The 17,053-nt window shown below is 40.6% G+C and overlaps 1 protein-coding gene across 2 annotated transcripts in view; it reads left to right on the forward strand.

The window, feature by feature from the left end:
• The window catches only part of INO80 (INO80 complex ATPase subunit), a 125,967-nt gene that overhangs the window by 83,697 nt on the left and 25,217 nt on the right, over window positions 1–17,053 (forward strand). For both annotated transcript variants that reach the window (XM_070503431.1, XM_070503432.1), the window contains exons 26-27: window positions 2,221–2,446; window positions 6,706–6,833. In XM_070503431.1, the coding sequence (XP_070359532.1) occupies window positions 2,221–2,446; window positions 6,706–6,833 (354 nt within the window). The remainder of the gene's footprint in view (window positions 1–2,220; window positions 2,447–6,705; window positions 6,834–17,053) is intronic.

Consider the following 17,053-nt stretch of genomic DNA (forward strand, 5'->3'; position numbering starts at 1 on the left):
TGAAATTAGAAATAGGTGAAAGTTTATAACTGGAAAAGGTTGTTTTGTTCTTAAACTGTAAGAGTACCTAGAAATGAGTCCCAGGCAGGAAAAAAACTCCTCTCTCTGTCCCTGTTCTCCCCCTGTTCTTTCATGCTGAGTTTCTAGCTTTTGATTTCTCATCTTGAGAATATGAGCTCAAACTCTTTATATATAATTCCAATATAAGTTCTGCTTTTCTACAAAATAAAGAAAAATAAACATCAAAGCAGTTATCTTTGAGTGTAAAATTGGTCAGTATGAGTCTCTCATTAGAAAAGACTGAGTATGCTTTACTCATCCAAGAGTGCACATGCTGTTTGAGATACATAGAACTGGTCATACGTCTGTAGTCCGGACTACTGCTGCTTAAACCATTTTTATGGACGTATAACTGCTATTGATTATGAGGTTCTGGGACTCTACCCAAGATGGTGGACGTCTGCTCTAGTCCAGTATCTGCTGGGCTGCTGCCAGGGTAAGCCATAGCAGGGAGGGACCCAATTTTTATCCATTTGCTTTGTATTTTGGTCTTTATTTGCCTATGCTCAACTTTCAGTGGGAAAAAATGAATAACTTGGAAGCAAGAGATCAAATTCCTTTTGGTGTGAGTAAAGGTGACAGGAGATTACCAAAACTTGCTCCTAGTGCTGTCTAGGTAATCTGATTTATGTGAGACCCTAACTGGGTTTTGGAGCTCCAGGGACCCAGCTTTCTGTGACCCTTTGTAGTTTGACCTCTGGACCATAGATGGCACTGCTCGCTAACAAACTTAGTTCAGCTTCATCTGCAAGCCAGAGTTATGTGTTCTGTGGTTATTGGTAAATGATGCCCTTTCTCTGGTTTTGGTATCCTCTAGTCTCCAGCAGAGGCACCTGCAGACCATAGTCAGCTCACTGACTGTTTATGTACCCCAAGACAGTATTTCTCAAGGCTCGGCTTGGGATGCTGGGGTGCTTGTTAAAAACCTAGAACTATTGGCTAGAACCCTTAGACCTTCTGGATCAAAATCTGCACTTTAGATAAGCTCCCAAGATGGTTCTTATGCATAACAAAACTTGACAACCATTGCCCTAAAGATTGATGAGCATGAAAATAGAAAAGTTAATAGCAAGATAGAGAGATTTTCCTGACTGTCTAACTTCTGAGAAGTAATAGAAACAATAGAACTGCCTAACTAGGTACAGCCAGTGTTTTATGTTCTGATTTCTCCCATACCTCTGCTCTTGCTCCTTATACCTAATTTCTTCCCATCTCGTGGTCTAGCTCCAAGGTTCTTGGGAGCAGTTTACTGCTTATAATTTATTCCTTTAGCATTTTTATCAACGTGGGCTCTCAGATAATCACGGCCTCCAAATTTTAACAAAAGGTAACCTCAGGCTCCTTATTCGATGATTTCACAACTATCTAAATAGACAGCTGCTTGTTAGACTGGAAATAGACCCAGATCACTAAAGATGGATAAAGCGTATGCTTCTAAATTGGCAGGAGCCTTCTATTCCATTGGGGGGCAGCCTTTGAGTGTCGTTACACCTTATGGTGAGATAAGAATTTGTGTATAGCTTCTACCCTAGCCAAGAAATGAATCTACTACTCTCTGGCAATTGCTTTCTCTCTACCCCAACCCGTTTATGACCTCAAGGAAACATTCTCTTAGCTTCCATTAGGTTTGTCAGTCAGCAACCTGGTCAGGGAAGAGGAGAAAGAAGTATTGATAAACTTGGGAGCTTTGCAGCAAAGACATTAAAGATAGCTTCAAATGCACCAGACCAATACTTCTTAGTTCTTTAATGATGACTAACTAGCTCCAGCTCCTTTTTCTGGCCTTATCATCCTGTGTATGGCTAGTAGAACTTTGCCAAAGCACTATAGCCATGAGAGGAAGTGGCAAAGTGATAGTGTGTGTATATATATACATCTGTGATAGAATTATTCCTGACCTGGTATCCCAGTTTATCTGCAAACTCCAGCACTCTTTGGATCTTTAGTTTGTTGCAGGTTCATATTACTAGAGGTTGGCCTTTTACCTGGGGAAGGTATTAAGTCAGTTATTAGGGACAGCTTAGTTTGTCAGAAAACAGAAGTTAAAAGCAGTAGTCTAAGGATTATCCACATTAGTCTCATCTCAAAGTTGAAGTTCCCAAAAGGCTCAGTGGGTATGGAAATGTGAAAGAGCCATCTCGTGTGAATCTTTCACTACAGGTCACCGCAGTGCCATTGGATTCTTACTGCAATGACCGAAGTGCAGAATATGAGAGGCGAGTGCTGAAGGAAGGAGGGAGTCTGGCAGCCAAGCAGTGTTTGTTGAATGGGGCCCCTGAACTGGCAGCAGACTGGCTAAATCGACGATCCCAGTTCTTCCCAGAGCCAGCTGGAGGATTGTGGAGCATCAGGCCTCAGAACGGCTGGTCTTTCATCAGGATTCCAGGTGAGTCCTCCCTTCTTGTGGAATATGTTCCCAGCTTTGGCAAGGGGAGAACCAGGGAGATAGTCCATGTGGTGGTTTCAGATATTTGGAAGTCAACGTTCTTGGGGTTTCTTTTTCCTCTTTTGCCCATAGTAACTTATAAGTAAGAATACTTAAGTAATTTGTGACTTGAATAGAAAGAGAAGTGTTTTTTAGATTTGTGCTTAAATACTCTCCTTTGACAAGCTTACAGCTGAAAAAGGAATGCCATTCTTTAAAAAACAAGGCAGGGTGAGTTAGAAATAAACTTGGTAGGAAAGGCTCCAGGTCGAGTGAGTACAGTTGTGCTATTGCCAGTGGAATGAATGAGATTGTCGTCACTCACAGAAAGCCTAGTTTAAGTAGCATAAACAGTGTTCTACACGAAGCACTAGAGATCTGCATGATAACCAGAAGAAAAACAGTGTGTTTTGTGCCAAAATGCTAGCAGATTCCCAGACCTCCTAGGGTCAAGGTCGAGGTTGAAAGGAAATTAGGTTTTCATCTTTGCTTTGGTGAGACTTCTTTTTAAGGAAACAGAACACAGGGTTCATAGGCTCATGTTCTTTACTTACACCTGGTGGCAAACTGGAGTGGTAGCTCAGAGCTACTGTGTTAGTTTTGGTTGTGCACATTCTCTGGTACTTTGATTGTATTTATCTCATTGGCCTGTAATGTAAGTGAACTAGGGCTAAGCATTCAAAAGAGAGAATCTGCTACTTCTAAGAGATAACTGGATTCCAAGGTCTAAGGCCTGGTTTTTCCATTTAACGTTAACTTTGTCAGATGTCAAGGGACTTCGGGTCAGCCTTTTAGTGACTTTGGGGCTGATTTGAACTGAAAGATGCTGTTTGGGTATATGAGAGCAATATTGTATATGTCCTCATAGCTGACTGAGAACACATGGAAGCAATGGGTGAAGGTATATTGTTGGAAAACAAGGGAAAAGCCCACGTGTAAAGCAAGCCTGAATGTAGTGGGAATAGAGGAATAGAAGCCAGCAGGTGTGGAAACCACAGAATCCCAGGCGGAAGATGAGCACAGTTTTGAAAGAAGCAAGACAACACCTTATTTCTTCTTTCCCACTTCTTCATTCTGGCTCCTAAGTTCCCAGTCCGGGAGTAGAAGGCTTATTGCTGGCGCTGTGGGAATCTCTTGTGGCTTTTCCTGTTCTTTGAAAGAAAAATGGACCTTGTTTAAATAGCAGGAAGTGTCTGAGTTCTTTTTGCATCGATAAAAAGCACCAGCCTCACTGGCTGTTTACTGTGAGAACTAACCAGCTCCTCACTGACCCCATTGTGCTCTGTAGACTGGCTGGGGCTGGGCAGTGAGGGGGAGAGTTGAGGGGGGGTGATCACTGGAACCTGTATTTTATCTCTCTTTCCTTTATACTTTTACATTTTCTGTTTCCCCAGGAAGGGTTGGTTCCTTTATATTCCTTGAGAGACTGACCAGAATCTCCTAGATTTTACACCTTGAATGTGTCTCCATGTTTCACTAGGAGAAGGATGTAAAATCTCTTCAAAAGCCTTTTCTCCTTGGAAAAAGGAGATAATATTTCATCTGTTACCCTAATTTTACTGCCATTCATTTTGTCTCTGAGCAGGATCTTACTACACTGTGGTCAGTAAGAACTAGTATCTGAGTGAAAATACTGTAAGATTGTACTGTAGGGTTGTAGGAAAGATTGCAAGAAACTAGGGTAGGTCTGTTCATTTCAGCATTTTTTGAGCTCCTGTTTTAAAGAAGGGGCTGGGCATGGGTTTGACTTGGCAGAATCAGCCTGATTTCTAGGGAATTATGCTCTTCTTGGCTCTATGCCCTGCTTAGCAACAGGTGGTGCTCTTGTCCGATGCAACTTCGGTAGCTCGCAAAAAATTGGGTAAGAGATACCGGGCTCAGAAGACATCAGTGTGTACGGAGAAGGAAACTTGTTTTTTCTGCGTCTCTCTCTAAGGACAAATACTGGAGGCTGACTTGCCCTGTCTAGCATGCTCACCACCGAAGCAGAAATATTGTTCATTGCTTAAGTGCTTTAAGGCTATTGTTGAAGTGCCTTTCTTCATAGTCCTTTTTCTTCAGGACAAGAAATCCAGTCCATCCACTTCCACTTCCCCCACCTACACAACAACAAGCTAACAACAGCTGCCACTTCTTGCTTCTTTTAGACACATCAGAGTTCTGTCCTCCTAACTGTATGCACATCTTCATCTCTGAGCTTTCTGAATCCTAGCATCACTGCATTCTGTTAGCAAAGAAGAGTAGGATGTGGGAAGCAGGAATGTGTGAAAACCATTGAACCATGATTTTGAGATGAATTGAAGCTTCTTAAAATTCAGATACAAGACAGATTTGTGTATGCTTAAATATTTGTGTTGAGGGAGTATATGTGAATGGAGAGAGAAGAGAACAGGCTGCAGAAATCGGATGAGCTTATTAGCTTGCCCACTCTCACTCAATGACTGAAAAATATATGGGCTGCTTTTTTTCCACCTTCCTGTGCTTTTAATAAGAAAAGAAAGAAACTTACTGTCTAAAGCTGATTGGTAGCTCTGTGGGGACTGTTTAGGAGCTATCAAAATCAAGGGATGCCAGGGAATATAATTACAAGAGACGCATAATTGTGACAAGAAGAAAACCTTGAAGTTGTTATGGAAGTGCTGCTGCCTAGTCAGACTTGGAACTTATACAGGCATCCTTGTCTGGGGCCAGGGAGAGGGCTTAGCCACCGGTCCTGTCCCAGCTGCAGTCATTGATTGTGCTGGTGAGGAGACCAACAAAAAGAAGAGCATTTCAGTAATGTAAACAGGACCAAACAAAGAGGCTGAACAAAGGTGTGTGCCACAGCATCAGGGAGGGGTGGTGGAGGGAGAGAGCTGGCCTGGCAGCGTTCCGAAGGTGGGAAAAGGCAGGCTGCAGTGCAGAGGAGTAAACATCCAGGACCTGTGGCTTTGTAGCAAAAACAGAGTGGCTGATGATTTGTTATGGTGCTGTCAGCACATCCGTTCTTGTTTGGTTTATACAATAATTGTGCACTTGGCAAATACTGGCGAGAACAGAGAAATGACTGTTGAGAACTCTTGGAGTGCTCTCGACACCCAGCCTCTGCAGTTCTGAGGGAAAACCATGGGTTCAAACCCAGAAACTAAGGATACACAGTATATTTTTCTTCACAGTTTCTTTTTTACTCTCAGTGGTTAGTTCTCTATGTAGTATCTCTAGCCTTTTTCTCCATCTTTGTGGCCCACAGCCACTTCCATATATACTCTTAAATCTCCCAGCCCCTTAAGCCTCATCTCTTCCCCTCTTAATAGCAGCAATTGTTCAGGGTGTGTTTATGGACCAGTCTGCAAACAGGAAACTCTACTTCCTGAAATGTGATGGGAGTTGAATGATACTGAATGGATAAGATGAAAATTTGTGAGTTAAGTGTTCTTTAAAGATCTCTGACTGAAATACGTTTTTTTTTTTTTTTTTAATAGGAAGAGGAAGGAGAAAGCACAAGTTAGTGAGTGAAAGCAGCTTCCATTTCACAGAAACCTAAAGTCAGTCTTTCTGAAAAGCTGAAGAAGCCCTAGTGTCTTTATTGAATTATAGCTTTGGATAGTGACATTTACCAGCCAGACTATTTGAAATCACTCAGGAGAGGGAGTTCTGGTTTTAAAAAAGGCAAGAGAGGGGGTATGTTTATTTGCATTTCTTGGTGTTTAAGTGTCTCCAGGAACAGGCAAGGGCAGCCCTTGTTTCTCCACATTCTTGTGCTTTCAGAAGGTAAACCATTTAGCCACAGCAGTAGCAGAAGCAAATATCTAGAGCTAGGGTGAGCAAAGGGAAAAACAGATTTCTCAGGTCATTTGCAGTAGATATGACATGGACATCACTCTTAGACTCATGGATGTCACTCAGATGCATGGACATCACTCTTGGATGTTCACTGTAGCTGCTATCCCCTGAGTAAGGGTGAGGAGCCAGGGAAGCTTTCAGGTGCCATAGCAGCAGACGTCTGGTTGGGAACTGTTAGTTGGGAGGGAACTTACACCTCCCTCTTTCAAGATACTTCTTCCCCGAGCACTAATGGATCATGACTGAACAGTGCTTTGCATTCTTTAGAGTACTTTCCTGCTCTCATGATGACAAGCATCCTGGTTGTAGTAATTTTGGCTGCATACAGCTTTGCAGTGAGTGATTTTGCTGCTTCAATTAAATACAGTTTCCCCCTCCCCCCCTTTTCTTCTCCCTAGGCAAAGAGAGCCTCATCACTGACAGTGGAAAGCTGTATGCCCTTGATGTCCTGCTGACTCGACTCAAGTCTCAAGGACATAGGGTCCTTATCTACTCTCAGATGACCAGGATGATAGACCTGCTGGAGGTAGGAGAAGGAACCTTTGGTACCTAGGACACCTTGACATTGCACTTGCAGGAATCACATGTCTATGACTAATGTCAGTCCTGCTTAATGGGAACCCAAAACTCATCTTTGTGATTTTACTGTCTGTAAAAGAAGGAGAAGCAGCTCCTAGCAGATGTGAGAGTATCCAAAGGACTTCTGCCTTCTTCTCTGTACCAGTGAAATAGAACAAACACCCCTTACTCCCTTCCTTCACGGGAGAAGGAATTTCCTAATTTTAAAGTAGATCAGAGCCGAGGAATTTCTTGAAAAGTCCTCTGAAATTCTGTATGGAAAATAAGATTTGGGGTTAGTTCTCTATGTAAAAAACTAGAAAGTTGTAAAAAACTACTAGTTGTGAATAAAAAAATCTTAAAAAAAAAGGGGGGGGTGCTGGCCCCGTGGCCAAGTGTGGGCTGCAGGCGGCCCAGTGTTTCGTTGGTTCAGATCCTGGGCGCTCATCAAACCACGCTGAGGCGGCATCCCACATGCCACAACTAGAAGGACCCACAACGAAGAATATACAACTATGTACTGGGGGGCTTTGGGGAGAAAAAGGAAAAAATAAAAAAACCTTTAAAAACAAAAACTGCTAGTTGTAAAAAACTACTCGACCTGAGTTAATGTAGTGGTTCTCAACTTGACTACATATTGCAATTTCCTGGGAGAGCTTTAACAAATACTGGTATCTGGTCCTGTCCCCAGAGGTTCATATTTAATAATAAGTTTGGAATGAGGCCTAAGCATCAGGATATTTAAAAGCTCCAAAGGTGATTCTAATATGCAACCAGAGTTGACAACCACTGGGTTATGGTGAAAACTACAGCTGTGTCTTACTGTGCAAGGCAGCTTTTGTTTCTTTAGTTACTTTGTTGATGTTCTTTCTGCTTTCTTGTTGTTCAGGTAGTGGCTTATTACTTGAGGGAGAGGAAGTCATGGGCACAGGAACAGGAGAGTGAAAGTGAGGACAAATAATAACAAACCACTAGACGAAGTCCTTGGTGTAAGAAAGTTGGAAAACCACAGCTTAAGAGGCTAAGACACCTGGATGTCAGTAGTGTATAAATATCTTCATGTTATTCTGTGGGGTTTATGTATCTAAGGCTTCATATTCTAACACTGCTACTCCAGGGGATAGTTGATAATAAGTGGAAATTAGACCATAATTATCCCTCTCTAGGAGTAAACGAGTAGGGATCGTATCAGTACAAAAGGAATGAAGAGTAGAAAAGAGGGAGGAATTTTTAGGTTCTTTGGAAGCCAAGGCTGGCTTGCTGAATTTTGCAATGGGTTTATCTGAATTTGATGGCAGGCTCTTAATAATCTGGCAACTTCTTTTAGCAAGAGACATAACGAATGTTATTCGAGTTCAACTTAATCACTAAATTTCACATTTAATACAGTGTTTAACCCCTTAAATGCTGTCAACAGGCCAAAGTTTCTGGTTTGTATTATGAGTAGATCACCTCTTTCTAAGTGATGGAAGGATGCTTATAAGTGACTATAAGTCACTGTAACAGAGAAGTGATTAAGCCATTGTGTTTGCTGTAAATCTTGACTATGTTAAAGGTCCTAACAGCAGTAATCCAAAATAAAGGGACTACCTGCATCTTTAATGTTCTGTTCAAACCAAGTGATGCCAACAGCCAAAATAATGTGAGTAACTTTCTTTCAGTGGGGCTCTTTTTAAAGTGCATTTTCCTAGTCCTGAAGAGTCAGGGAAGTATAGATAAAGTAGTGATCCTATGCTGCTAAGAATTATAGAAAAAGCAATATGCTAAGGACTTTGTAAGGGAGGTGATGATCTTTCTTTCTCAAGGTTGTATCAATATATTAGAGAGTCCTAAAAGTTGATCATATTAAAGAAAAGTTCTAAGGTAAGTGAGTGAACCACCAGAAAGTAAGCCAGCTCTGACAGATGAAGGTGAGTGTGGCTGGTTTGATGCAGTCTGACATTTTAGTCCCTCATTCTGTATATTGCAGATTTCTAGGTACTCATAAACATTACTAAAATAAGTAATTCAAAGTATGATCATGAGTTTCAGGATGAGTGCCTGTAAACCCTACCCGCCAGGGTCACTTCCTTCTCTCAGTAATCCAGCAGGTTTTTTGGAGCCGTGTGGGATGTGGACTTTGTGGGTAGGCTTTGCAAACAAGGCAGCTTGAGAACCTTCTCTGAATGTAGTTGCATCTCTCTCTGGGGAATTCTAAATTAGGGAATAGCAAATTCAAAGCCTGAATTTCACAACTGCTCACATTCCTTAGCCATATGTATAACATGCATCTAGGGTGCTGAAGCCAGAAAATGTTGCAAAAGCCAGAAAATGTTGCAACTGTTTGCTTGTTTTACTGAAAAACTAAAATGAAACTATTGTCTGGTTTTCTTAATACTGTACTATTCTTTTACCTTCAACATTAAATTTCCTAAAAGTTCATCTCTTTTTTTGTTCTCTTTGTGTTTTTTTTGTTTTTTATGAGATTGGCACCTGAGCCAGCATCTGTTGCCAGTCTTCTTTTTTTTTTTCCTTCTCCCCAAACCCCCCAGTACATAGTTGTATATTCTAGTTGTAGGTCCTTCTAGTTGTGCTATGTGGGACGCCACCTCAGCATGGCTTGATGAGCCATGCTAGGTCTGCGCCCAAGATCTGAACTGGTGAAACCCTGGGCCGCTGAAGCAGAGTGTGCCAACTTAACCACTTAGCCACAGAGCCAGCCCCTGGTCTATTTGTTTTAATATTATTTACTTAAATGAATCACATTCTGTATTCCAAGAGGTTAGTCCTCAAAAAAAATTTATTTGGTAGGCATGGAATTAGTGTGCCCATGATGTTTAGTGTATGTCTAATCATTTATTGAGATGTAGTGTATTGAGGATCTTGGGACAGTGCAGGATTAGGTCTGTATTTCTTTACCTTTTCAAAGAGTATTAGGGGTTTTCAGTCACTTTCCTAATGAAAGCTTTCACCGTAAACCTTCATTAGAGCCATATTTTAGCTTTAAAACATGACCTGGTGCATGAACTCTAAGGATCTTGTTATAGAAAGGCCTTTCTATATAGATGCTTTCCCTTGAGTACACTTGGCCTTTTCTTTAAAAAAATACCTTGAACCTCGCCTTATTTTTCCATTCTCAAGGTGTAGCAGTTTTTGTTTGTGTTTTAGATTTTTAAAAAACAATTTTTTTTTCGGGATTCTCCTTTTCCCTTGACGTCTTATACACTGTATATCAGAGGGAAAGAAAAGCTTTCAATAGAGCAGGAGTTAGAAATTTACATGGGAGGTTAAAGCTCTGTCATGTAGCTCTGGAGCATGCCAGCATCTCTTTCATCCAACAGCCTTTTTGGCTTTTTTGTTCTGTGCCTTAGCCTTGGCTGTCTGTTTCTGGGACTCAGAAGACCGAAAAAATTCACATACTTCCATAGGACAAGGTTTCCATTTTGTGAGAAATACTAGTTCTGGGCCCTTAGTATTTGCTCACTGTTTTCTAAAGTGATTGATAGTCTCTTCTCTTCTAAATCTGACTTCAATTTAAATTTCTTGTGAATATATCAGATCTTATTCCAAATCGAATCTATATTCAGAAATGTTTTACCCTTTCCCTTGGTATCCAAATAGTATTTCTGGGTAGGGGATAAAAAAGGAGGCTGCTTAACTTCCAGGGCCAGGAATTTTTAGTATGCCATGGTCAGAAGTCACAGACATAAATAGAGTAGGATATAGTAGATCACTAAATGTTAGGTGGTGGGTGTATTTTATATATCCTGAGTCACCTATAGGGTCTTGGCTGGTGGGAGTACTCTGGAAACAGACATAGCCCCTGCATGTTTGGGATAGTGATGTCCAGTTGGATGTCAGACAGAACTTTTCCTGCTACCACCATTGTTACGCTAGTTTGGGACCTCCCCTCCCCTCCTCCACCCCCATGTTCTAGTAGTTGCAGAGAGCCTTTAACACACTACAGATGACTTACATTATCTCTGGGTCATCTCTTTTGAGATTCATTTTTTTTGCATCGAGCAGCAGAGTCTGTAGTTTAAGGAAATAAGCCTCAATATTTTCTACGCAATACAAAAGTACTTGGAAAGGGTCAGCCAGCTGGAGCTGTATGTGATGTGATTGTTAAGTACTGAAACCCAGAGAAATCTTAAACTGCACTGATATATGAAAATAGTACGACACAGAATTAAATCCAGATAATCCATAGCTAATGATGACATTTGAGACACTAGGTTGTGTAACTTGCTCAGTCAGCACGTACCTCACTAGAGAAGGCTTCATCCTGAACAGACATTCTGTCATTTATGAGCTGGCTTCTCTTAGAACTCCAAGTTACCTTTGGGAGCTGTGATTTTGAACATACTGGGAAGCTGGGGGTATTCTAACTGCCCCATGGAATGAAAAGAAAATTGTTAACTAGCATTTTCATTAGGTCTTACAGATGATAGAAGGAAATGTGGCAGCTTACAACCACACTATATTTATTCTGTTTAGTTCTTTTCTTTTTCATGCCAGCTGTGAGCAAGGCATGGTGCTAGCAGATGTAAATATCAGTTAAATGTGGTCTTTGGTTTCAAGGAATGTATCTAATGGAGAGGATATATATATATATATGTATATATAATTATATGTATATGTATATATAATCTAGACACAAACACATACATGTATGTTTCTCACACACGTACACACACATACAAATAACTGTCAAGTGTACCCTGATGCTAATGCCAAAAATGAAGCATAAACAGAGCTGAAGCTAGCAGGAGGGATACACTTATTTCTAACTGGGTCACTTGAGGAAGGCTTCACACAGACAGTGACATCTGAACTGAACTTAAATAGAATTTCAACCATCAGGGAGAAGGGCATTCCAAACTAAGGAAGGCAGGTGTAAAAAGGCATAGAGATGGGAAGGTACAAGACGTTTGGGGAGAGTAGTTCAAAGCGACTGGAGCATATGATATAGAAGGAAAGGGACTAACACAAGTAGTAGTACTTGTGAAGGCAGATTATGGTGGGCCCATAAATGCCTTGTGATTAGGTCTTGCTCCACACGGCTCTATATTAGATAAGGGAAGGATGGCCGCCATATTTCATTCACTTGGTGCAATTTGCTTGGACAACAGAGGGGTTGAGATAGACATCGAGTAGAGCCTCACCTTTTGCTGGTGAAATGCCCCAAAGATGGAAAAGGGCATGTCCAGGAAAATAAAGTTACACCAGGTTTGCAGGTTTGTGGATCATACTGAATCTTTCCCCTAACTTGTTTTATGAAAATGAAATTAGGTTAAAGTGAACATCAGAGGCAACTTTGAAATAGAAAAGAAGTTTCAGAATGGAAGGTTCGTGTACGATATATAAACACTTGCCTTTATTTTTTCAAGTGCCCAGTTATCCTTTCTTTATGATGATGGATGGGGGTAATGGACAGAATATATTAAGACCCTCATAGGGGCTTCTCCCTCAAGCGCCCTTTTTCTCCTGGTGATGGTGAGCTTCTGTTTCATCTGGGAAGCAGTAGAGGGGTTAAGCCGAGGGCTCTGGAACCAATCTACTTGAGTTCCAATCCCAGCTCCATTACCTGCTGCCTGTGTCACTTTAGAGACGTTAACATCTGTAAAATGGGAGTGACAATAATAACACTTACCTTAAAGACGATAGGGAGGATTAGATGAGAAAACCAGGTAAAACACATAGAATAGTGGTTGTCACCTAGTAAATGCTCAGTAAATGCTAGCCGTCGTTATCATCATTACTACTTCAGAACGAACCTAGTCCCTTTATATTACACCATTGGGTGTATGAATGTTTGGTTTTATTTCTTATACTTTAAAGAAGTGAGACGCACTTGCTGAAACTATTTTGAGTTATGCTGATACCTCTGTTGCATGCCACTGCTTTAAAAAGTAGGACTTACAGATGTGATCCAGAACTGACCTCTCTTCTCAACTTATATTCTAAGACAGTGGTTTTCACACTAGTGGGATGGGGTAGAGGACAGGGGACCCAGGTAGAGATTAAGCAGATGGGGCCCTAGAATCCCTACTCTTCTTCATCAACCAGAATAGTAATGCTTTTTATCTATTTTGTATTAGAGGGGTTCCATATAAGATTATGCTTGAAAAAAGTGTTCCAATGCTTTAAAAATACCATAAGGATTTGTTCTACAACAGTGTTTTTCAACCTTAAATGTGCTTAGAAGTCACACATGTAAAATGCAAAATCTGATTCTCTAGGAATGGGGTATGCTTCTCAATTCTACATTACTAAGAAACTTTAGGTGCTGCCAGTATTGCTCATCTGAGGGCCATGCTGAAATAGCAAGATTCTAGGGACCCTGCCCTACCTTCCCTGTGTAGTGGTTGTTCTCAGCTGCATGTATAGGGTATCTATTGCAGTCACCTTTGGGCCTTTTTAAAAATAAACCAGTCCAGACCCTAGCCCAAACTTACAGAGTCAGAATCCCTTGGGTGGGTCCAGGCACATGTATTTTTAATCTTGGTTGGGAATCACTACTCAAATGCCAAGAGAGTACATCTTGTCCATAACCTCTTTGGCTTATTCAGTAATTTAAAAAAATAGTATCTAGAATTGTGTATCGTTCTCAAGATTTCCTAAATATTGAAAGTTATCATTTTTATTTTAATAGTTCAAGCAGTTTTTTGTTTTTTTGGAGGAAGATTAACCCTGAGCTAATATCCACCGCCAATCCTCCTCTTTTTGCTTTGGAAGATTGGCCCTAAGCTAACATCCATGCTCATCTTCCTCTATTTTGTATGTGGGATGCCTCCCACAGCATGGCCTGATAAGTGGTGTGTAGGTCCACGCCTGGGATCTGAATTGGCAAACCCTGGGCTGCCGAAGCAGAGTGCTCGAAGCTACGTCACCAGGCCATCCCAGTTCAAGTGGTGTTAGAGCTTACCTTGGTTAGTAGTTATCGATCCACAAGAATCCACTTGAGAATACTGGTGTTCATATTTGTTTAATTAAAGGAGGATACTAAATTATGAGACTTCTGAGAGAAAAAGAAGATGGACATTTGGTTTCTCTTCTCTCTTGGCTGCTTTAAGTGAAGCAAAAGGAAATCTTGCTTTACAAGGCTGTAGGAAATTTAATCATACTGGTGGATCATTTTCTAAGCCCTTCCTATGTACTAAAACTGGACTTGGGTGAGAGATACCCTTGGTTTCTACAGAGTGCCTAAAATAAGGAAGACCTGGGTAACGCTTGGTCTTTCTGTCCCATATACCCTCTTTAATGCACAGGAGTGCTCGTAAGCATGACACAGTTCCTACAAACCACAGTGAAGTCATCCAGCAGTGGTCCTCAGACATGGGAGTGAACTACAGAGAGTTGAGCAATGACTGGGAATGTCGTGCCATCTTTAAAAGATAGCCAACTGCAAAACTCAGCAAACAGACAATTCCTAATTAACCAGGTGTCACCTGCTGGCTTTGAAGAGAATATTAAGCAAGACTCTTAGGTGGATCTTAGAAAATCTTTTGATGTAGAGATAAAGCGAAGATAGATTTTTTTGGAGATAGATTTTTTTTTTTTTTTTTTTGAGGAAGATTAGCCCTGAGCTAACATCTGCCGATCCTCCTCTTTTTGCTGAGGAAGACTTGCCCTGAGCTAACATCTGTGCTCATCTTCCTCTACTTTATACATGGGGTGCTTTTGCCAAGTGGTGTCATGTCCACACCTGGGATCCGAACTGGCGAACCCCAGGCCGCGGAGAAGCAAAATGTGCGAACTTAACCACTGTGCCACCGGGCCGGCCCTGGAGATAGATTTTTTTTTTTTTTTTTTTTTTAGTTTCAAGTATTTTATTGTTTTTTTCTCAATTTTTTTTTATTAAGGTTATGAAAGTTAACATCCTTGTGAAATTACAGTTGTACATCATTATTAGTCATGTTGTAGGTACACCACTTCACCCCTAGTGCCCTCCTCCCACTCCCCTTTCCCCTGGCAACCACCGATCAGTTCTCTTTGTCCATATGTTAACTACCACCTATGAGTGGAGTCATACAGAGTTCGTCTTTCTCTGTCTGGCGTATTTCACTCAACATAATACCCTCAAGGTCTATCCATGTTGTTGTGAATGGGACGACTTTGTCCTTTTTTATGGCTGAGTAGTATTCCATTGTATATATATACCACATCTTCTTTATCCAGTCATCAGTTGCTGGGCACTTAGGTTGGTTCCATGACTTGGCTATTGTGAATAATGCTGCGATGAACATAGGGATGCGTGGAACTTTTGGGATTGCTGATTTCAGGTTCTTGGGATAGATACCCAGTAGTGGGATGGCTGGGTCATAAGGTATTTCTATTCTTAACTTTTTGAGGAATCTCCATACTGTTTTCCATAGTGGCTGCACCAGTTTGCATTCCCACCAACAGTGTATGAGGGTTCCCTTTTCACCACAGCCTCTCCAACATTTGTCACTCTTGGTTTTGGATATTTTTGCCATTCTAACAGGTGTAAGGTGATATCTTAGTGTAGTTTTGATTCGCATTTCCCTGATGATTAGTGATGATGAGCATGTTTTCATGTGTCTATTGGCCATCCGTATATTTTCTTTGGAGAAATGTCTGTTCATGTCCCCTGCCCATTTTGTAATTGGGTTGTTTGATTTTTTATTGTTGAGTTGTGTGAGTTCTTTGTATATTATGGAGATTAACCCTTTGTCGGATAAATAAATTGTGAATATTTTTTCCCAATTAGTGGGCTGTTTTTTTGTTTCAAGCCTGTTTTCCCTTGCCTTGAAGAAGCTCTTTAGTCTGATGAAGTCCTATTTGTTTATTCTTTCTATTGTTTCCCTCATCTGAGGGGTTATGGAGTCCAAAAAGATTCTTTTGAAGCTGATGTCAAAGAGAGTACTGCTGATAATCTCTTCTAGAAGACTTATTGTTTCAGGCCTAATCTTTAGGTCTTTGATCCATTTTGAGTTCATTTTGGTAAATGATGAAAAAGAATGGTTGATTTTCATTCTTTTACATGTGGCTGTCCAGTTTTCCCAGCACCATTTGTTAAAGAGACTTTCTTTCCTCCATTGTAGGCCCTCAGCTCCTTTGTCAAAGATTAGCTGTCCATAGATGTGTGGTTTTATTTCTGGGCTTTCAATTCTGTTCCATTGATCTGTGCATCTGTTTTTGTACCAGTACCATGCTGTTTTGATTACTGTAGCTTTGTGGTATGTCTTGAAGTCAGGGATTGTGATGCCTCCAGCTTTGTTCTTCTTTCTCAGGATTGCTTTAGCAATTCGGAGTCTTTTGTTGCCCCATATGAATTTTAGGATTCTTTGTTCAATTTCTGTAAAGAATGACATTAGAATTCTGATTGGGATAGCGTTGAATCTGTAGATTGCTTTAGGTAGTATGGACATTTTAACTATGTTTATTCTTCCAATCCATGTGCATGGAATGTCTTTCCATCTCTTTATGTCGTCGTTGATTTCTTTCAAGAAGGTCTTGTAGTTTTCGTTGTATAGATCTTTCACTTCCTTGGTTAAATTTATCCCAAGGTATTTTATTCTTTTTGTTGTGATCGTGAATGGGATTGAGTTCTTGAGATCTTTTTCTGTTAGTTCATTGTTAGCATATAGAAATGCTACTGATTTGTGTATGTTGATTTTATACCCTGCAACTTTGCTGTAGTTGTTGATTGTTTCTAATAGTATTTCTATGCATTCTTTGGGGTTTTCTATCTATAATGTCATGTTGTCTGCAAACAGCAAAAGTTTTACTTCTTCATTGCCTGTTTGGATTCCTTTTATTTCTTTTTCCTGCCAAATTGCTCTGGCCAAAACCTCCAGTACTATGTTGAATAAGAGTGGTGAAAGTGGGCACCCTTGTCTTGTTCCTGTTCTGAGAGGGATGGGTTTCAGTTTTTGTCCGTTGAGTATGATGTTGGCTGTGGGTTTGTCATATATGGCCTTTATTATGTTGAGGTACTTTCCTTCTATACCTATTTTATTGAGGGTTTTTATCATAAATGGATGTTGGATCTTGTTGAATGCTTTCTCTGCATCTATTGAGATGATCATGTGGTTTTTGTTTCTCATTTTGTTAATGTAGTGAATCACGTTGATTAACTTGCGGATGTTGAACCAACCCTGTGTCCCTGGTATAAATCCCACTTGATCATGGTGTATAATCTTTTTGATATATTGCTGTATTCGGTTTGCCAAAATTTTGTTG

Source organism: Equus asinus, chromosome 2 (genome assembly GCF_041296235.1).
Source record: "Equus asinus isolate D_3611 breed Donkey chromosome 2, EquAss-T2T_v2, whole genome shotgun sequence".
Classification (NCBI taxonomy): domain Eukaryota; kingdom Metazoa; phylum Chordata; class Mammalia; order Perissodactyla; family Equidae; genus Equus; species Equus asinus.